Raw genomic sequence first — 23176 nt, 5'->3', positions numbered from 1 at the left:
GCCCTCTTTCTGGAGCAAATAAAAAGGCTGTAAGTAAAAGGTAAGGTAAACAAAAGATAGTGCTTGGTAAATCTTATCGGTTGAGGGAAGTGAGGACAACTACTGATTCCAGTAAAAAATTGACTCAAAAGCATTGTGTGTGCATGTGCATGTGTGTGCATCTGTGTGTAGCCCCACCCTGAATTTCTGAATTTCCCCCTTGTTTTAGGGGTCTTCAACCAAGGGAACTCATGGAAGAACTAATAGCAAATTAGTGCAGGGGGGTAAAATTGAGTGCTCTTCTCTAATGATGGAATGTTGATTCAATGACCCCATTTTAAAGAAAACATCACAATCAAATCCCCATGTAATCCACACTCTGGTCCCTGCTTATTTAATCCATAGATACAACTCACTACCAGGCTAGCTACATGGAAGGCAAAAAGAATTTGGAAAAAAAATTTTTCCCTGGAAAGCATACACACTAGTTTAGCCAATTTGTTATTTTCAAATTATTTTTTCATTAAATTTATTGGTTAATAAATTTATTGGTTATTGGTGGCTTTGGTTAATAAAATTATATAGGTTTCAAGTGTACATTTCTGTAATACATCATCTATATGTTGCATTGTGTGTTCACCACCCAGAGTCAGTTCTCCTTCTGCCACGATGTATTTGATGCCCCCACAGTCAGTTTTTCTGACGTGCACTCTATTTTTCTTTGAATTAGACTATGGCCTTTTTCTAATTCTTATGGTTGACAAAAATCACTGATTCACAGGACTGTGGCTTGTCATATTAGGTCTTTGGCACATTTTCCCTCTCATTACAGGTGCTTCAGCAATTATTTTTATCATTTCCTCCTTCACTGGTGTTTTCCTCCTATTGTGACTCCAAATATCAAAATAGGTCATCCACAGACAATAGCACAGGGAAATACATGATAAGATTTAGTTGCTTTTTTTTTTTCCTCTCATAAAATTGACTAATGTGGAGGAAAACTTTTTTAGTTCATTATTCATATCCTAAATATTTTTGCATACCCTTGTTATTTTCAGCATTGCAATGTTTCTGTCATGTTTCTTTTTTAAAGAAATCTTATGTAGGGTAAGTTACCTGTTAAGAGGGAAGTTTGCCATTTAGGGGCTAATTTTTTGAAACTCATTGGCAAATTTTCAATAAAAATTTCAGCTTCCACCTTATTATTTTGTGTTTTTCAGAGTAATATGGGGCGTGTAAAGTATGCATACTATTGGGCCAAGCAAAGAAGTTTAAGAGTTATTCTGCTTTTCTATTTTATTTGGAATATACAGCTCTAGAGTAGCTGTCTAAAAGGATTATAACCTGTTTATTCTATTAAATTTGTTGTCACTTCTACCATGTGCTGAGTGTCAGAATCTGAAAGTATGAACACTTAACACTAGACCTAATTATCAGAGTGATTCTGAATTCCATGAGAGTAGGAATCCACTTAAAATTCGGTAGAGCTCCCAGTCACTATGATCACTGTCTCTTGACACTTAAGTAGAGAGACTAGGAGAACCAAAAGACCCAGGGGGACGCCTGTCAGGAGCGGGGAGAGAAGATTTCAAGATTCTACATTCAGCGAGAGTTAAAAATCAACATTATCCTTGAAAATCTCTTAAAAATCACTCTAACTGCTCTTGAAGTAAACCACAGAACAGCCACTCAGCGTGTTCTTGGCAGTCAGTCTTGTTGCACGTTAGCTTTATTTCTAGCATTCTAAAAGATCACTGTGTTGTGTGCTGGGCAGCCCGGGATGCATGCAGAGGCCAAGTTTCATTGGGGGAGAGAAGGATGTACACACACGTTTGAAACAATACAACTACACTCAGTCCTGCACGAAAGGACAGGGAGCCAGCAGAGACTGAGAGGACAGAAGCTTCACACGAATTTCTTCACTGTATTGACTGAGTACCTACTGTCTTCCAGGCACCAATCTATGTGCTGGGGAGAGAGAAATACAGAGAACAAAGTCTCTGTCCCCATCGGGCTCATGCTCTAGAGAGTGGATAATATAAATATAGAGAGAAATATATAGTCTGAAGATGGTGGTAAGACCCAGGGAGAAAAAGCACAGCAGGATAAGAGCTAGCGTGCAGAAGTATTTCATATGGGGCACAAAGGGAAGTCTTACTGACACAGGGGCTCTTTGAGCAGGTATTCAAGACAGTGCCTGAACACGCCATGCTGCTATCTGGAAGAAAAGCACAGCAGCTGGAGGAAAGAATGAAGACAAATGCCCTGAGGACACAGCATTTGAACTTGAGACCAGTAGCACCAATCTTCTCATGGTCTATGTGGCTTGGCACGTGAAATTGACTATTTAAAGTTCTTTTCTCTGTGCTAAGAAGCTACAAATTCCTGTATTGTAAATAATTTAGCACTCCCTATACACCAGACAGCATTCTAAGTACTGGACATGTATTGTTTCTTTCCCATAACAAACCTTCTGAGGTAGTTTTTATTACCTCCATTTAAAGAGTTGAGCAAATGAAGATTTGAAATATTGAGCAGCATGTCCAAGATCCCAGAGAGAGAAGTAGTGAAGCCTGGGTTAGTCCCCAAGCCACTGGATTCTAGAGCCTGTACTGCTAAGTTGTATTGCCTACGAGGCCTGTGAATGGGACATGACTGCCCTGGGAGCTCACTGTATACACTGCTCTTCACAAACCCATGGAGTCACCGAGGAGTGGGATTTATAGCAACACCCAGTAGACAGGAAAATCCTATGTACTTTCCATGTCTCTACACAATCAGGAAGAAAAAACCCAAAATTTCTTGCTGAAATACCATGCTGGAAGTCGATATTGTTTTTAACTGCTGCCATAGTATGAGCAGAATACAGCTTATGCCTAAACATTTAATAAATTTTCATGCTATTAGCGTACACAAAATATATATTCATGATTAAGATTTACACTTTTGAGATACAGCATTGAAGGCTAAACCATAGCTATTCCTAAAAATGTATTACTATAAAAACTTGATATATATTTGAAGGTGCTGTCTACACTGTATCAAGGATCATTTAGCATTATGCACTTTTATTTTATCAAACATTTAGTTCAAAACAGGCTTTCAAAACTTGCAGTGAGGAATTGTGCTTTGTCAAGTTTCAGTGATGATAGTGTGTATCATGTCTGTCACTATTCCTCCCATCACTAGGGATCCTGACTTGTTCTGAGGCAACTGCCAAAACCCACCTGACACCGCTTTGGTTATTCCCCGAGCCTAGCACGTTCTAGCACACTTTAAGAGCTACAGGACACACATGTTTGAGGAGGTAATGAATTTCCATTAAAACAAAGAGTTGAAAATTCAAACCAAGTTTTGAAAAGAATTGAGTTGTATAATATCTTCATACTACACTTCCTATTACATAAACATCTTTACCATATCCTGCAACTTCACTTTAGATATATAAGAGAGGTAATAAGGTCCGAAAAATTAAGGACTAAAAGACCAATTATGAATTATTTAATAAAAGCTTTTTGCTGTACTCCTCTATTAATAAAACTTAATTAAACAGCTAAAAAAAACTACAATCAATTTATCATATTTCTGAGTTGGTTATTTATTGTTCTTTTTAAGGAATTTTTTTTTAAAGGGAATGTATATTGTTTTATTCTCATGCTGTAGGGGAATTTTAGATTCCTGTATATTTAAACATTTTGTACAGGACACAAAACAATACTCTTGACATATGAACTTCTCTCAAATGTATCTATAGCTCATAATGAACATATACAGTAGAAATAAAATAAAATCTGATATGATGTACCCAGACTATTCTACCGTAACTCTCATTTAAACAGGTAAGCTCAGTGTCAGTAAAACTTCCCAAAGAAACTGCCAAGTAAGTAAGAACATACTGTCCAAATTATATGGCCTTCCAAATCCTAAACCAATATTTCATAAATCATTTTGCTTGCTTTAGTTTTTCTAAGGACTTATTAAAGAAAAGGAAATAAGTTATCTTTATGAGAAAAAAAGAAGCATCTTTACTGTGATTGTATGAATCAGTCCAGGGCAAAGTAATCAGTACATTTCAAGCAATACAAAATAATACCTCTTCTGCTCTGTTTCTTGAAGTCCCTAAATAGTTTTTGAAGATACAACACAGAAGTGATTGAGTTCATGCATTTTTAGGCATTGTTGTATAAACTGTGTTAGACGTAAACTTTCAAGACTCATAACCTAGACAAGCCATTCATGAAAAGAAGAAGGAACAATGTACATCTCTGACAGGGCAGGATCACAAAAACTTTTTTGTTTCTCATGATATTGCTGGTGCCTATTTTAGAAACTGACACATACTAGGCATTCTGCTTCTCTGGCTTTAACGCCTGTACCATTTCAATTTCCAGTGTTTCTCCAATTTGTATCTATAGACCACATGGGGAGGAGGGTTGGATAGGGGCAGATGTTCAAAGGTCTGTGAATTAATCTCAAGAATTTGTCAATTTTGATAAATTGTATTTCTCCACAAAATGATTAATCCGCAAACATTCTAAACAATTTGAGTCACCACATTTTAAACAAGAACTATCCCTTGATTTCAGTGCCTCGGGTTTCATTTCTGATTATTGAATTTTTGGTAGGTAATCTTATACAAGAAACAGGGAGTTAAAAGCAGAGGTTCTAAAACCAGACTGCCTGGATCTGTGTTCCGGCTCTACCACTAGGTGTCAGATACAGACCAAGTTATCCTGACTCAGTTTCCCCACATGTAAAAATAGTGTAAAATTCAACTTTTAATGTTTAACGAATGTAGATGTTGATAGGTTGGCATTTCCTAATTTAAAAAAAGATAATTTTCTTTTTATGTTGGTACCCAACATTATCATGTTTATTCTTCTACAAGTTATAAAGACAAAAAACTTTTAGGTAATAATTCATTATAGACATGCACACGGAAATGTGGACTTGTAATAATTATCAACTTTTACCTGCTCAATATTTTTATTCCCATTTAATGGTGAAAGCTCTCTTTTTTACATCATTGAGTATGTGTGGAAAAGGTTCCTAAGTTTCAAACATGGAGACACAGTCTGTATAAATTCAAATGTAAATAGTAGGTTTAAAACAATGTTTGGGAGTTACTGTGAATCAATATATTGGAAAATAAACGATCATGTCAAATTTCTCCATGAAGGGAAAACTAACTATATGTGCATATCTCCAGTAAAGATTTCCAAGATATAATCCTCTTCGGGTAGCAAAACAATTCCATCCTCAAGATCTGAGGAATCTATTGCTTTCAATGCTAGTCTAAGAAAACTATAATAAAAAACGAGGCATTAAAGTGGGTAAAAGTAAGTAAATGGAAGTGAGCAATTACAAATTCTAGTTAGGAACCTCTTTCTCCATAAGCAAATTCATAAACAAACACAGTTGTCCTTGTATTTTGGGTTTGTTATTTAAGTAGAGTGACGTACAGAAATGCATTTTAAAAATCCTTTGGTCTTTCAATATTTTTGTATTGACACTTTTTCAAATACAATTTTTCATAATTTCGAGCATCATTTTAATAATACATTTAATCATGGATGAAGAAGTATCAATACATATTATGGATTTATTTATTATTTTTTGATTTGCTGTTAAGTTTGATAGCATGTGTATGGTTACAAGTAAAAGAACAGCCAGTTGGAACAGATGAAATTTATGATTACAAAAATTTAACAAATCGTGTAACTATTTGGGAAAACATAATTGAACCTTGTTAGGAGAAAAGGATAACCACCATTGGCTTCTGGAATTATAGTAGAAAATGCACTAAATATTTAAGAAAAATAATTTGTTTTGCAGGAAAACTAAATTAATATATGTTGAGAATTTTATTTGTTTTAGTGAGTTTTATTAGGATTCATATATAAATAACCAATGAAAATTATCTCAGTAAGTGAAATCAAGAGATAAACTCTAGTACAAGTGTAGATTCCATGGGGAAGATCCAGCTGTCTCTCAGATGATTAAATACTGAAGTAGATAAGGATAGAGAAACTTAGAGAAATAAGGAAAAAAAAGTGATTGGTAGCAGTAGCAGTAACGTTCTACACTTATTCGTTCTAGAAATTTGTCATATCACACTTTCAAAAAACACAGCTGATTATTTCTACATGTATTTTAAGTAATTAATTTTTTTTACTTTTGAATTGTTATATATAAACCGGTGGTGGCAAAAAAAATGTATACAAGTGGACACTTTGGTCAATGTTGCTCAAGCAGTAGTTTGCCGTAATCAGAAGTGTCTGGACGCTGAGGGTAACCACTTTGAGCACCTCTTGTAATTACAGAAGTCAAATGTGACTTGTATTCCTCTTTTGTAATCAGTACATGAGTATATCGAGTATTACAATTTTAATAGTTTTTTTTTCCTTTCTTAAAACGTGCATACATTTTTTCTGGCACCCTCTGTATTACCCAAATTCTTCTTAAGTGATTAGGAGAAGCTCTTGATTCTGACATTATCTAGTAATACGAAGTTCAACATTATAACAGCTCAGTCTGGGAGAATAATGTCATCAATGATGAAAACAAAACTCTCCCTCTCCCGGACTGTCTTTTTGACTGGGCCTCCTCCTTGAGCTTTGTCTGAGGACCGCCTGGCCCAGCTGCAGTAAGAATTCTGCTAAGTCAGTTTAGTGAGAACTACTTCCCCTTTGTGATATCTGATTACCCTTGATATCTGATCAAATTCCTCATCCCCCATGCTCATTGGCTATAAATCCCCAGCTGTTTTTGTTGTATTTTAGGTGGAACCCAATCTCCCCTATTGCAGTATTCTTGACACCTATCACAATAGTCGTGAATGCAATCTTCCTTACCATTTTAAAAATTGTCAGAATTTTTTTTTCTTTAACAAGGCATAGAACTTTCAAGAGAAATTAATTTACGAATTTATTAATTTCTCAGGATTTGCCCAACTTTTACTTGTCTTTAGGGTAAAGCATAACATAATTTTATCTGTAGAGATAAGTGAGGGTTTGGACAGATAATCAGGAGTAGAGAAAAGGTAAGGAAACAAAAAAAAGGGTGGGAGGTGGAATGGAAATTTAGGAGAGGGAGGGAATAAAAATTTATATACAAACAGAAATTTTTGTTAATGTTTCAGTGTGTATTTATTAAAAACATGGCCCCATAAGGCCCACTGAGGATTAGAAACATAAATGCCTAGAAATGGGGGAGGCCAGCTGTGGAAATAACCAAAGGGGATTATGAAAAATGTGGTGACTGGGGGTGGGGGTCAGGCCCATCTTTCTAAATGGTGGCAGCTACTATTCCACCCTAGCTGATACTCCCAGGTAGCCAGATGCTTCGATTAGCTAAGTTTTCAAAGAAACCAGGAAACCAATTTCTCTGGAGGAGAAGGGACTAAATGTAATTTTAGTGTGTGGTCCCACAATTCAAACAATTATAGCAATAAATCTATGCAAAGGCTTCTACCCCCACAAAGAAATCTGAGTAAAAATAAACACGCTTGGAATCAGAGAACATAATTAAGTGGAATTTCCCAAAGGAGTCAATGTTCCTCAACCTAAATACTCAAGCTGATTTTCTTTATACCCAAGAGCCACTTGAGTTCCTGCTCATGCCCCATATCCCCTCGTTCTTTTTTGGTTATGAATCTAAAATACACACAACGCATATACACATTTTTTTAAAAGTGATGTTTAAAAATGATTGCATGTGGGATCGTGGTGAATATCAATACACTACGGATGGAAAAACTATAAATTCAGCTGAGTTCAGCCCAACTATCTGATCCCAGTCTAGGCTATACTAGCCCACACCAACAGTTAGTAAATAAGGGGACTGTACTAAACAACCATCTTTTTTTCTCTAAGCATGAAGACTTAAACAGATGATAAACAGAAGAAAAACAGAAACTACTTCAGAGATACATTTTTTTTCTGATTTATCCAATATCTGCCAAATAGAAGTACAACACAAATCAAAAACAATGTAAGCAGAGAGAAGTGAACTCATCAAAATCTAGACTTTGTGATTTGTTAGAAGAAAAGAGCAGCAACATCTAAATAATTTGGGGAAAAAAATCTACAGTGGAAAGGAGTTTGAAGATAGATATGGGTGTGATGAGACGAAAATTGATCCTGGCACAACGGAAACTCTCAGGGAAGGGAGCATCTATCTTGCTGAAATTAGACAAGAAGAATTAGATATTTGATTTCTACTGATGTGTGCATAAATATACATAATATCAATGTGATGAAGTCTATTTATGACCTGAAGTAGAATAAGGGTTTGTTGAGGAAACGAACGGCAATTTCTCTCTTGATTGAAACCTATTTATTCTGCGTTTGTCAACATACCTCACTCCATTTTCTAACTGTAAAATACACAGACGTATATGACACTGAAAAAGCTAGTGACAATGGGAAATACATGTACAATATAAAACCACGTTTTACTCGTAAAATCAATCTGGTGATTCTGGGAGCCCCGTAATTATTAATGTCTGCAAGTCAAGAGACACATGGCATGCAATTTCCCCACATCACAGAAGCTTGCGGGAAGTTTTGGAAGAGGCCATATGGTTCTTCCTCCATTTACAAGCAGAAATGTGGTTTAACTGCTTCCCAGACAAATTATTATTAATCATGTCATTTTTTTCCCCCAACCAAATGACAACCTCAGTAATTTCCCTCCCAAAATTCCTTTGTATGGTCAAATCTGAATCGGTCTATTTAAGTTCGTGTCATGGTGTCTCATTCTAATTAGAGTGGAGGATGAACTTTCCCATCAGAAAACAACTATGACTCAGAATATTCTCTCTCTTCCATCCGAACAGCCCGAATAATTTTTTACCTCTCCCCCAGATCCCAATCTTAGTGGTTATTTCTACTGTATAGCCATATCTCCACCCAACCCCACCACCATAGTAACCATAAAAAGGGTAATCGAAACTGAAAGAAATATAATGGACAATGTATGGCCTATCTCATGACACAGCTGTACTCTCTTAGAGTAAGCTCATTTTTTAATCCCCCTTTCTCATTCTGATCTTTTCACATAGAGTCATTGTTAAAGAGCCCAAATGGATAACATTGGCTTTGATTTTATAATAATGCTCTGAAATAATTTATGTTCTAAGTGCCTGGGAAAGATATAATCTGATCCTTGGAACACATTCCCCTTTAATTCACATACAATGAATGCACATGGAGGAAAATTTATAAAATCGTATACATATTAGAAATATTAAGGGTGAATACAACATCTAACATCAAAGTCAGAGAGCTGAATCAAAACCAGAAGTAATATACCAGTGACCTCAGAACTTCATTTAAAATTATCACAAAATGGCTAATGGCTTAATGCCGTATCGCACAAAAACGTACCTCTACTGGCATCTATTTATCACATATACTACAGGCCAATGTCAAATATCACCTACTGTGTGCCTCAGCACATCCAGCTGTCCACAGGTCTTTGATGTCAAATTCTGCCCTCTTGCCACAGGACCAGCAGATAACCAAATAATTATGAAGAAGTAATTTACTATCTAAGCTTATGTCCCCTCCATTTCTAAATTTTGTTTTTTCCTCCTGTATCTTTGCAGTCTATTTTTTCTTCTGTAATCTGTGGGGAAGAAATGATCCTTCAAGACCTTCAATATTTCCTGTGTTCTCCCTCTATTTGGACATATCGTTAGTCTCATATTTAAACACACACACACACACACACACACCTTAACACTTTAAGTCTTTAATATTTAAGAAATACATACTTAACATTTCTTCGGTATTGTTCTGTATCTTTCATTTACCTCCAAACTTATTTACAGAGTAAGTTTACAATCTCTGCTCCCAATTCACCATTTCCTTAACATCATAAAAACTGCCCACATCATTTGCATGAAACTGAACTCTTGAAGGTAGCCAATGTCATCTTATTCTCTGACGTCAATCGATAGTCTCAGTCACATTTTAGCCCCAGTGGAAACTGCTCACCAACACTGATTTGCCATTGTCTCGTTTCCCTTATCCTACATTTCAAATGAAGCGATTCACCAAAGGTTCGAAATTACCTCCCTTCGCTCCTTTTGTACCTTCTCCCGGAGCCTTGGTGACCTTACCTACCTCTTTGGTACTATCTCCTTTCTGAAAATGACTTCCATAGCATTGTCCCTAACTGTGTCTTTTCCCGCAACTGCCCACTTGATAGGAATGTCCCATTGACAATTAGAGCTCCCACTTCTCATTCAGAATCTGCTTGGTCCAAACTTAATGCTTTCTTCTTGAAATACACACACCCTCTGACTGCCCTATTTCTGTGTAGGGTTATTTCTTTTTCTTTACAAGTTAACTAAATTCAAAATCTGACAACACTCATTGCACCAACTAATGTTCCTACTCACATCCTATCAAATAATCTGTTTATTTCCCCTGCATGATCATTTCTATTCTGCCGTGTTTCTACACTTTAGAATCTATTACATCTTTGGCTTATTCTATTACAATGACCTTTTAGTTGGTTTTCCCAAGGCTGCATTTCTCAACTCTACTTTCCCAAATGCAACACATATTCTTCATTACATCATATAAATGACCAGTTTAAATGATCACTTTCATTAGGTCATCCTGCTTAACACAATTCAGAAATATAAACTCCTAATTTTTAGTATGGTAGTCTATGCCTTTCATTTGGTTTTATCTTAGTTTCCAGTTCTCTTTTCCTTCTTCTTTTTCTCCACTTCCCACCCTTGGCAATATAAAACATATATGTTTAGTGTTTCTAAGGGATAGTTCATGTATGCCCATATCCTTGTTCATGCAAATGCCTCAACCTGTCAGAATTCTCTCTTTTCTCCTCCTGCTAAAATCTTCACCTATAAAGACCCTAGCATTTCAAGATTCTCTAAGCTTGCCAACTCTGTCTCAGTGTCTTCTAGGATCAATCCAGCTGAAAGTAATTTCTCCCTCCTGCACAGTTTGCCACTACCTAGCTTATAAACCTTACAAAGCACTTTATTAGATAGTATTATTTACTGACCTGAAGTGTGAGGATTTGGATCCACGTATTTTCTCCTCCACTCACTCCCTACATTAGATAGTACATTTCCGAAGGTCAGGATTAATTTTTCATAACTTTGAAATTCTATTGCACTTGGCATAGAGTCTTACACAAAGCTAGAACTTGATTTAAAAAATAATGAATTTAGACTAAAAACAATTACATCTAGAAAAATACAATACAGATGTGATCGTAAGTATTACTCCTTTCTAACTCTAGAGTTTACTAAAAGCCAATAAAAGTAGGTGACTTTGTATTATTTTTCATATTTAAAAATCCATAAGTTAATGCAGAATTTGGCTTAATTCCCACAGGAAGAAAAAAACCTTTTCATTTACACGTTCCCTCTAGTCCTCAAGTGTCAGCATTTTCTGATGTGCATAAGTGGAAGAGAAGACAGGAAAGTGTTATGTTTCTAAAGCAACCTCCAGAGAAAGATTAATTTTATTTATAAAAATGAAAAACTAAAAGTGGAAAAACTTAAAATGGAAATTTTGATAAACAGTTTCCCATTACAGGAATATGGTTTAATATAATGAGTTTTCATTTCAGGGCAATCCCCCCCAAATCAAATAAATAGGATTAAAATTTTTAATGGGGTAATTTTTGTACTAAATGTATTTATCTCATTGTGAATTTCAATAAATGAAAATGTATTGAATATTCCTGATGAAGAGATCTAGAATATCAGAATTTAACACTTAAAATTATACATGCCTGCTAATTTACATTTCTTTTATTGTTTTAGTATTTGATCACTGGATTTCTTTATAAATTCTCTACAAAATAATCCAAAAAGTCAGTTATTAATTTTAAAATAAATTGTATAGAAAAATATGGCTTTTGTAGAATAGAAAAAAATAAATTCATTATGGGACATACTGAAGAAATGGAATAGGCATTTTACTCAGAGAAAAATGTATCCCACAGATAATCAACAATTTTTTAAATTATGACAATAATAAGTGGTGTATCCATGGGTTGCAGCCACATATTTTATTTCGTATAGTCATGACCCAACTATAGCATTGTTAAAATATCCACCGAGTCCCCCACATACAGCTACTGATTGTTGTAAATGGACATTTAAACAGTTGAAAGAAATGTACGAAAAATAAACGTAAGATGAGATTAACATGTAGACAACAAAAATAGAAAAGATAATGCAACTACTTAAGTAGGAAATGGGACGTGAGGTCTGTGTACTATGTTCTCATATAAGTAGGTGGCTGAAATGTATTAAGTCAAAGCATAGAAGTAAAAATGCTTTTATGACAAAAAATAGCTATAAGCAAGATAAATGTGAGATGGACGCTGTAATTTAGATCAGATGCTAAACTGCTGATGTATTATTACATAGCCTAATTGTTTAAATCGGTCTTTTCATTTCAGAATAAAAACTTTTATTATTGTATTTTATCAGTCTTGCCTTGGTAGCATCTTCCTAGACTACATACAGAAAACCAAAACACAATTCATAAAACAGATAGGAAAAGACCGCATCTGTTGATCCATCCACTGTAACATCATTTACTTACTGTTAAAATATGAACCTTGTATGCTATCCAAGTCCACAAACTACTTAATTTATTATTGCCAGATAAGGGAAGTATCAGTTGAACACCTATAGTTTTCAAAAGTATTCTGCAGCATATTTATGAAGAATTGGGGGTTTCAAAAAAATGCCTTTCAGTTGGAGATTAAAGATTGATTTTGTAATTTGGCTTAGTCATTTAAAATAAACAATCTTATAAGTCAGGCTTCAATCTTGTGGTACCTCAGCGTCTTTTTCATTTTTTTTTAGGGCAGGTCAAATAACCCAGCTCTTGTCTCACTAATCCATTACAATGTCCTGAAGAAGATGTTTTACATCAACCACTTAAAGATAAAAGTGACACTCAAGTGACTGACACTCAATGAATAAAAGTTGAACTTATTATGTACATTAAGAGCATGGCATTTGTCAATGTAAAGGAAAGAAACAAACAAAAGAAATAAAGAAAAACAGAAAACCTGATTCCTGTCTTCAAAGAAGTTATAATTTTAAGGCCTCAAATTCAATCCTTTCCTTAGAAATGTTACATGAAGGTGCCTGACTTGGGCATTCACAAAGCCCTTTTCCTGCTCCATTTCTCTCCAAAGCGCTTATCATTGTCTGACGCACGATATACTTATTTGTTCCTGCTCCATCTCCTCAAACTAGATTGTAAGCTCCTAACGGGCAAGGACTCTTGTCAATTTTGTTCACTGCTGTGTATCCAGTGCCTGAAATAGTGCCTGGCACTTAACAGCTCTTCAGTTAAAATTTACTGAATAAATGAGAGGACCATTATTATTTTGTTTTCCTAGACTTCTGGCTGGCATTTCCTTTCAAAGTATAACTAACTGCATTTTTTTCTATCAAGCTTTTCTTATGCACACGTTTCAATGTCATTCCACTTATTAGGTGTGATACTGGGTAAATTATTATTAATTTCTCTGAGCTTCAGCAGAGGGGGATCACGAAAGTATCTGTGGGTTGCCAAGCATCTGTGGGTTGTACTTCTCACAATGCTTGACACATACTTACGTGTTTAATAATAAATTTTAGCAGTTACTGTTCTTACCATTATAACTATTAAAATATTTTCTTCTGTTGCAAACAGCTCCCTTATTCTTACAGTACCTCACAATTCATGAAACTGGGGACATTTAGATTTAGGGCTAAGGTTACACGTGGTTGAATCTCCTAAAAAAAAGCTACTTCCTGTGTGGATTGCTTTCAGGAAGCATTGATCCTCCTCTGCTGCTCCCATAGGACTTCTCTCTAGGAATCACTGCACTGTATTTCAATTAGTTGATTATGTTCAGTTCACTGATATATATACTGTGCGGTCTTTTCGGGTATGCAATCTCTTATCCTCCTACAAAGCAGGCCTCTGTAGATGTTTGTTTGCCCAATGGATGGGTTACTATAAAGAAAGGAGCCTGATTCCATTATTTGTAGTTATATCATGCATGTACTTTCATTAAAAAATTACATTTCTCTATAGATGGTGTAGATCTAGAGAGAAGGGTAGAGGTTTTAGTGTTGGAGAGTGATGCAGAACAGAGTGTGTATGAGAATAAAAGCAGTGTACTGGAGTTCGGTGATGTGCTACAAACAAAAAAGTGCTAAGAAGACCGATACAAAACCCGTTTCTATTTTCTCATAAATGGTTCCTTTATTTCAATAGTAATGATCTAATTTATATCTATCTTACTTTATGTAAGTGTGACTACCCAGGGAAAAATTCTAATAAAAACATACTTGATAAAGTTGAAAAGCACAGTTATTAGAAATGAGGATTGTGGAATAGAAAAAAGGCACACAGCTCGAGGTTTGACTATATGGTTGAGAATCAAAAAATACTGATGGATGTTATGAAGCCCTTAGGTATTTAACACCACAACAAATAAACTTTCAAGGAACTAATTTTAAAAGTCTTCCAACTGCAAAGAATTCAGGAATGCTAAAACCTGTGTTCAAGTGACAAAAATTTATGATGCTTTACACAGGATAGGAAACAGAAATGAGTCTGGGAAAAGAAAGAAGCTTGAGACTGGCAGATTTCATTGTTGAAATAGCCAGATAGTTGGTATTCAGAATAAGAGATCAGAGAGAAAAAAGCCAGTAGTAAGAGGCTTGTAGTCGAAAACTATCACATGCGCTGTTACCTTGAGTAATGCTTCCCATCAGGAAAGTACTTACATTAGGCCTCAGCCTGGCCGCCAGGTCATAATACTTCTCGGCTGCTTCATTGAGGCTAGCCTGTCTGTTAAAGAAAAAGAAAACAATCAAACTATATCATTGATATTAAATTACAGATAGGCGAACAGAATCATTATGCAGCAAAATAATGTGAACTTTAAAAAAATGATAATCACACCAATCAAATAATAAGTTGCCTAAGCAGAAAAGACCATTGAAAATTGAATACATGCAATGTACTTGTCATGTAAGGCATTATAAATAATGTCTCAATACAATCCTGTTCAGTCGATATTATTATTTTAAATTTACGTATTAGGAATTAGAGATGTTATTTTTTCCTTTTCTAACCCAGATAATATGTTACAGAGCTGGGATCCTCTAGCCTCAACATGATGTCCCAGAAACATTAATTTTTAAAAATCGTCAAAATTAATGAGTTGTTTATTTTATAAAAATAGTGAATATTGACAGGGTTTGTTAGGGTTTTTTTTGTTGTTGTTTGTTTGTTTCATTCTGTATTTATCTAGAAAGCTACTTTCTTTCTAATTCAGGAGGACAAGCTTCTGTTGTGTGTGGCCTACAGGGAAAAAAAGGCCTACTTCTCCCTCTCCTGTTCTCTAGCCACCAGTATAGGCACATGACATAGCCTCAGTTAACTGGATGTTCTTGCTTGGGACTTTGATTTCTCAGTGAATGACAGAAAGATAAAGAGATGGCTAGAATTCACTGGTAATGGTGGAAACAATAGGGCTATGTCCAGGCTAGGCTCTTCCAGTAAAGAACTGCTATTGGACGCTTCTTGACCTGTGGTGATGCCTTGTTTACTATTAATTCAAGCTTTGTCTTCTAGCCCACAGTGAATTCTATAGTTCCCACAGCCTTCAAATTGCTGGAGTCAATTTCTCTTGATTACCACCAAATACCATTAGTGGCACAACTGACTCCTACAAATAAGATGCACACTGAATTTTGTAGGTAAGTTTGTGTATTGTCTATTGAAATTCATCGCAAACCCCTAAGTTCGGTCAACAGGTTAGCAGAATAAATAAAATGTCAGGATCCTAAGAAAGCCCAGCCAATTATCCATCAAAACACAATGGTTTTTATCGATTGTGCCATGCTACTTCAGAAAACCTCAAAAATGGTAGTTAGTAAGAGCTGGAAGCTCTTGCAGGTTGTGTGCTGCAATCTGGTGACCATATTTGAGGGGTACAGAAGAAATGATATAGAAAAATGACAAATCAACTTCAGATGACTCAGCTCCAACTATAATGCGAACGACAGTAATAAATGTGTGGGGATCCTGCAGTTAAAAGGAAGTAGGTGTTCTCCTGAAACTGTGACGTTAAGGAGCTTTTGAGACAAGAAGATAGCAGAGAGGTCAGGAATAAAGAGGACAAACAACATTAACTTTCTCAATTGCAAAGCCACATTCAGGTTTTAAAAGAGTAGGCTAACTAGTCACACCTATAAAATTGAATTTGCACTTTGGTCAAGCCAAATAAAAAATATAAAGACATACCCCATGCAACCATATAAATTATAGGAATAACTGAAGATAACATCTCTCTGGAGAGCAGGACATATTTTTCTAATTTTTAAATGAAAAATAATTAGAAACATTGCTATTTTTTAATGGGGTTATAGAGAAAATAAAAACCCTTGACCTAAGGCTCTACTGGACTCATGACATGTTACAACGTGCTGTTGCAATTTATAGTCTCATAAATGTAGAAGTTCAATTTCAATATGTCAAGAAAAGTACTTTAGTCTGGTATGAAAGACAAACTTCCCTCGCTAGGGTATTTAATGAAGGTTCCCTCCACCAAATTACAGAATCACTTTGGTTCAGATTCATTTGGAAATTTGAACCAGAATTCATTAGGTCATGCCCTGGAAGGGTTTTCTCCAGAGGAAAATAAAAGGCACGGAGGTAGGAAATTAGAGTAACTTAATACTACAAAGAAGTAATTTACTTTGAAGAAAAGTCAACCAATAGATGTCTAACACACAGAAAGTACAGCTACCATTAATATTCATCTTTATGGACATTCAAATTCATGAGGCAGATAAAGATCAAAAAAGAAACTGAGGAACTCACCAGAAGAAATAGCTTTAAAATAATAATCAATAAAACTGAATAATTAACACAGCATTTCACCCTCAAAATATGGTTATTAGTTTTTAAAGTCTCTTTATTGTCTTCAGGGGTTTAATCCCCAAAGGATATAGCTAGTGTAGAAGACTCCGTTCTTAAACTAAAAGCAGAACTGATGATACTCTAATGAAATAGAAAAAAAGAGTAGAATTAATTAGACTTGCCATATAACTATGAAAATTAATTTTCACTCTAGCACTTTGCTTCTAATATTAAATGGTCTTTATTGACTACTCATCAGCAGGCATTTATGATAACACATGGCTAACTGCAGGGAAAAGAGTAAGCCAGTTCTATAAATGTTCATTTATATCCTTGTTTCATTTTCTAGACAAGAGAAAACTCAGGAGCAACTGTCCAATGTCCACTTTATGATATATGCTGTATTTCATACTCCCCTCTGCAAGAAGTATTCTAGAAGTATTCTAGAAGTATTCTAGAAGTTAAATCTTAACTGCAAAGATGACTGAATCATTAATCAACATTTTTAAAATGAGGAAATTGAAATAGCAATATTCTGCCAGTTGATTAGAGGATTCGAAGAACCCCTAATTGTCAAGAACCTCAACCACTGGATTGTTAGAGAATGACTGCATGACTCAGGTTCCTAAAACTACTGGGATCAAACTATTCAAAGAAGCTGATAGAATATACTTTTCCTGAATACCAATATCCTTTCTTTCTTCATTATTTCTTTTCTGGAACAGAAAGTTTTTAAACCCTCTATCTATGTATCATTTCCATTACAGGTGATTAAAATGAGGCTTAGAGAAATTGACACCGTCCGCAAGGTTATACAGCCAGTGAATGGTTGAGCTGGGTGGGAGTCAAGGCTTCTAAACTAAATATCTGAATCACAGGATCAAGCTGATATCTCCGTACACACCAAGACGTAACAGAATGATATGTGATATGTTGTTCTGTGGCATACGACCACACGATTCTCACATCAAATACTAAGAAAAGAAAAAAACACACTTTTTGACTGCTATGTTTAAAAGCCATGATTTAAGTGTAAGAAATGAGATTTGAAAGGGGGGAAGGGATTTGGAGAACATATGCTTTAGGAAGCGGACTGTAAGCTGACAAGGGCCTTGCAGCCTACAAGGTCATTCCCATGGGAAGCCTCGCCTCAGCATCTTCCCAGGAAGAACAAGATAACACTAATGCAGCCACAGACATAGAAACTTGCCAATACACGAAACAGAATGTTCTACTGATACTGGCTTGTTCTGCTAATACTTGTTTGTATAGACAATTGTTCTAAGACTGTATATAAACTGTGTGTGAAATAAAGACTGCGCCACTGCTCCACCATCCGTGGACGATGGACCTCCGGATCCCAGCTTTCCTGTCTCCGTGTCTTTTCTCAATCTCCTCGCCCTTACCCCTCAGGCCGAGCCCTCCTGGCCGCGCCAGCCAGGGCAATTTCCAATTCTATGTTTTACTTCCTGCCCAATTCCATCTTTCAAGTTGATAGAACTGAAGTTCAACAGACCAAATTGAGAGTATACTTTTAAGGACAGAGTAAAATGCACTATTGTGCTTTGCCCTATGGACCTTATTCTCTTCCCAAGGAGGAAGGGGGAGAACTCAGGGGAAAGGTGAAGAAAAATGGAAGGAGGACAAGCAAGAACAGTGCTAGATGCTCACTTTCTCACCACTATAATCTCCCATTTTCAGGGGGCGGTGCTGTCACAATTAGATATGGAGGGGAACCATAAGTTTCCTTTATTTCCAAGAGGAAGACACAGAAGGTGGGTAAAGGGAGAAGCAGTTAGTGCTTCCAAGAAATCTACCAAGCCAGATGTGTTTTGGCTATAACACATAACATAAAAAGCCAGGGATGAGATTGTGAGTTAAGAAAAACATCGTACCAGGAAGCTACACTGGGTCCAGATGAGTGACTACCCCTATACAACATGCCACCCTAACAGTTAACAATTAAGTTATGTCTCATATCTAGAGAATAAGGATTTAATCATTATGCCAACAACAGACTTATCAATTGGAGACCTCGATGATGGCTCCTTTCTCATTACCAACTCTTGCCTGTCATACAAGGTGTGATCAAACAATACGGTGAATGATTATATTAAAAAAAAGTATTACAGTAAAAGACACATTGTCATTAATCCCTCAAAATACTCCCCCTGCTAAAAATATATAGTAACAAAAGTCACAAGCATCATATCTGATTATTACAGAATTCCATTTTTGCACATGAAACTTACATCTGTTAAAAATATAGGAATATATTTCATAGACCTAATTCCCCTCTGTGTTGTTTTATAATAGAAAAGTATATTTTGGAACATAGGTTTATGGCCCAATATTCTTACAAGAAAATATATATAAAAGAAATTTGGGAATCAATTATATTATAAAATAACTTAATATGCCCTGTGAAATGTTTTAGAAGAATCTGATTAAAAGAATCACTTACAATTACTTACATTTTTATGTATTCTGTGAGAATTACAAAATTAAAGGTTGCTAAGTTTAAAATTACTTCCTTGAAAATATAAAAACTAAAAACTCTAGTAGCATTTAGAAGACTCTCTTCAACAATACTTACTAATAGTTGTAAATTGTCCATTTTGAATTTAAAATTATTTAATATGGATAACCACTATATGACTCATACAAAAGATATTAAAGTCTTCATGATTATTTTTAATGATAACTTGAGTGGTTACTCGTTTTTTTTTTTTTTTTTTACTAGAGAGCTGTTTGTTCCTGTATCATCAAAGTAGAATGAAACAGTAGCTGAGTTGTCCTGGGTTCTTGCCAATTGTTAAACTGAAACTTAATTTTAAGTTACTCGAAGCAGCACTAAATTTTAATTCTAGTTGATAAGTTGTACGGTAGAACTAGAAGTAGAACTGAAATAAACGGGGACATAAAAATGTATGGAAAATCTTAAAATAGCAAAACCAGAGTCACACATATGTAGGAACAATGGAGCAGAAAAGATCCTTGTAATGAAACTCCTGCAATAAATTGTTTATGACCATCAAGCCTTCTTAAATGAAAATTTCTTCTGTGCCAAGACATCAAAAATGGCTTCATAACCTGTCGGTAGCCATGTCAGTTCTAAACATACAGGATAGAGAGGGAAAGCAGAAATGTAGCAATAACAGAGGAAAAGACTGCTGCTGGTGTAGTTTTACAAAAGATTCTTCTGAGTTAGAAATTTCTTGATGCCTCGTGAGAGTTTGAGGTCTTTCTTCCAAAACTTTCACTGCTGCTAAGAACAGGTTCAGCCTATATCTAGAAAGAGTACATAATGAAATGTACTGGAAAAACTAAAAGGCAGGAAATGGGCACTGGGAATGTCAACTATAATATTGATATACAGTAAATTGCTACTTGTGTTGAAGGTGTCATGGGTGGGGAGAAGGAGTTGGATTGTGTAACAAGAGGAAAGGCAAGGCAGACCTTACCAGCAGGGGTGGTCCAAGAACCCACATCATGGGTTCTCATCACTTGGGACTTGTCAGACGTGTGAAGCCCCAGGCACCACCCAAACATACTAAATCAGAAGATGCTTTTTAACAAGATCCCAGGTGATTCACATGCACATCAACGCTAGAGAGGCACTGGGTGGAAGATGCCTACTTCGCCCTCCTCTGCCACTCCTCTTTGCTTCAAACACCTCACAACCCTTTACAACCTAGTTGAACTACGCCCCTCATGACTAAAAGCTGGCGGTGAAGTACAATTTGTAATTGGAAAACCCAATGACTTTTCAAGTGGTCTTTGGTTATTTTGGAAGCGTTACAGAAGAAAGTGTATGTCCTAGATGGCCTTGGAGATACATACATATCTCTTCCACCACCACCACCACCACCACCACCACCACCCCCACCACCCCCACACACACATACACACACACACACACACACACACACTCCCAATCTGCTTTGAGAAAAGAATCTGATTTTGTTCCTTGTTCCTGTCTCACTGAAGAATTTCAATTTTATGTCACTTCTAGTTGGAATGTATAAAGAAATTAGTATACGTAAATTCTATATCTTCGATATGTTTAATTATGTAAGAGTGTGCTGTTTGAGTATAGCAATTGAAAGATTATTCTTTATTGTATATTCACTCTGCTCTCTAGAAAGTATGGCAGCAGTGGGAGCCAGCTGGTGCCATGCAGTTTTGCTTTCCTTACTACCTTAAGGAAGAGAACAACTTGGGCCCTTAGGCCTGAAATAAAGGTAAGTGCACCCATATCTCAGCTGTGTGTCCTCTGTCAGACTCTAAACCACAATGGTATTTCTAAAAACTTAATATCCCTTTGAAAGTACAAACTTGGAGTTCTCTCTCCAATTTCTAAAATTTACCATAAAGAGATAATATTGGAAAGGTCTTACTATTGAGGATTTATATCTTTGATAACCTGTTACTCTCTGTAAATCCGTCTTCCATTAATACATTCAAGAAGTACAGCTTCAAGGTAGTCACTCAGTTATAAAGACATGAGCGAGGCAGTGTGACACAGTGAAGTCAGTGTTCTACTTGGCCAGAATAGAGTAAGTTTAAATCCCAGCTTTACCAACTGTGGAAAATACTGACTCTCTTTGAGCCTCAGTAACTTCATCTGTAAAATGGGATTATTAGTGTCTATTTCACATATGTGCAATAATAACTAAGAGGGTGACAGATATAAAATGCAAAATACAATGCCAGGCAGACAGTAGATATTTGACTAAGTGATACTTTTGGTCCTCCTTTACCCTGTAAGTGGATTAAAAAGACAGGCAAAAACAAAAACAAAATAACTTTCCACCAGACGCCATGGATGCTGTGAATCAGGTAAAGTTTGCTTTTAGTGCCTCTAGACTTCCTTTCAGTTATCAAATATCTCTGTGCTCTTTCTAGCTTCCAGTTCTGGGAGAACACTGAATAAATCCATTCACACAAAATGCTTCTAATGGAATAATTGATTCAATACTTTTCCTTTCACAACTCTATAGACATAAAACTCTACTGAGTTCTAGCATTTTACATTCCTTTGGTATTTTCCTTTGATGATAACCAGTCTGCTTTTTATAATGCTCTCATCTGGAAGCATCCAGCACTTTTTCCATTTTATTTGAAGTACTAAAAATGTCAACACATACAGTCAACGCTCATTATGTGAGGCCACTCAACATCTGTGATCACCCTCCCTATAAATATATTTGGTAATTAGCCACAATGTGGATCCCACCTTCCCACGCAAGGCAGAAGCCAGAAATTCCCTCATCTTCCTACTTTCTTCCAGTCAAGGTTCCAGCACATGACTCAGCTTCCACCAATCAGATGCAACCTCAAGAGCAAGGAAGTCAGAAGCAAGCATAACGGGGAGGGAGCTACGCCCTGGAGAATCATCTTCTAGTGAACGTGGTTCTCCCTCTGCTTGGTTCCTTGTAAGGATGGTGACAGAACTCTGGACCGTAAAAGCTGCTGAGCCCCCCGGGAAAGCAAGGTGGTTGGGTATTATTTCTGGCTGCATGCTCTCAAGCCTGTGAGAGAAACTGTGGGCTACAGAATACTCTTTAAAAAATCCTATTTCTGCTTAAACTGGCAAGAGTGAATTCCTTAGTTTGCAACTAAAACTGTGACCCACATGTGAAGACAAGTTTATGAGTAGATCTATTTTCACTAATTTTTCTTCCAATATGATCACTGAAGCCCTTCATCCTATCTTGGATATTGTCTCTATTTGTGGATAATTGCTTATCTCTCTATGCTCTCCTTCGGAAATTTTCTATTTATATTAACATTTATATATACAAAACCAAATAAGACTATATATGTACGTTATGCATAACTACATATACACACATATGTAGCACGTTATATATTCATATTTATATATACAAATAAAACTATGCATCATGCTACATATAAACTATATATAACTATATATATGTGTGTGTGTGTGTATGTATACACACATACATACATGTATACTATGTACAATAACACAAACATATGAGTATGTGTACCGTGTTCTCAATCTATCATCCAAGCTTATCCTTTCAGTCATGATTTTCATACCTTTGGTATTTTTCATTAAGTTCTGGGAAAATATCTATAACTTCTACTTAAATCATCAGTCTATCAATTGCACATTGCCTTACTGCAGTTATAAATTCAGAGGTTAATCTCTTTGTGACCTTTGAATCTCTTAGTAATCTTTTCTGATGCTGTATTGTTCCTCTTTCAAAGTATTTTATTTACACACA

The 23176-nt window shown here is 35.8% G+C and overlaps 1 protein-coding gene across 1 annotated transcript in view; it reads right to left on the bottom strand.

The window, feature by feature from the left end:
• TMTC2 (transmembrane O-mannosyltransferase targeting cadherins 2) overlaps positions 1 to 23176 on the bottom strand; it is a 399668-nt gene that overhangs the window by 44742 nt on the left and 331750 nt on the right. Inside the window, exon 11 of the mRNA XM_033117889.1 lies at positions 14774 to 14837. Within this exon, the coding sequence (XP_032973780.1) occupies positions 14774 to 14837 (64 nt within the window). The remainder of the gene's footprint in view (positions 1 to 14773; positions 14838 to 23176) is intronic.

Source organism: Rhinolophus ferrumequinum, chromosome 10, assembly GCF_004115265.2.
Source record: "Rhinolophus ferrumequinum isolate MPI-CBG mRhiFer1 chromosome 10, mRhiFer1_v1.p, whole genome shotgun sequence".
Classification (NCBI taxonomy): Eukaryota; Metazoa; Chordata; class Mammalia; order Chiroptera; family Rhinolophidae; genus Rhinolophus; species Rhinolophus ferrumequinum.
Note: the sequence above shows the minus strand (reverse complement) of the source record. Positions and strands in the feature narration are given on the sequence as shown.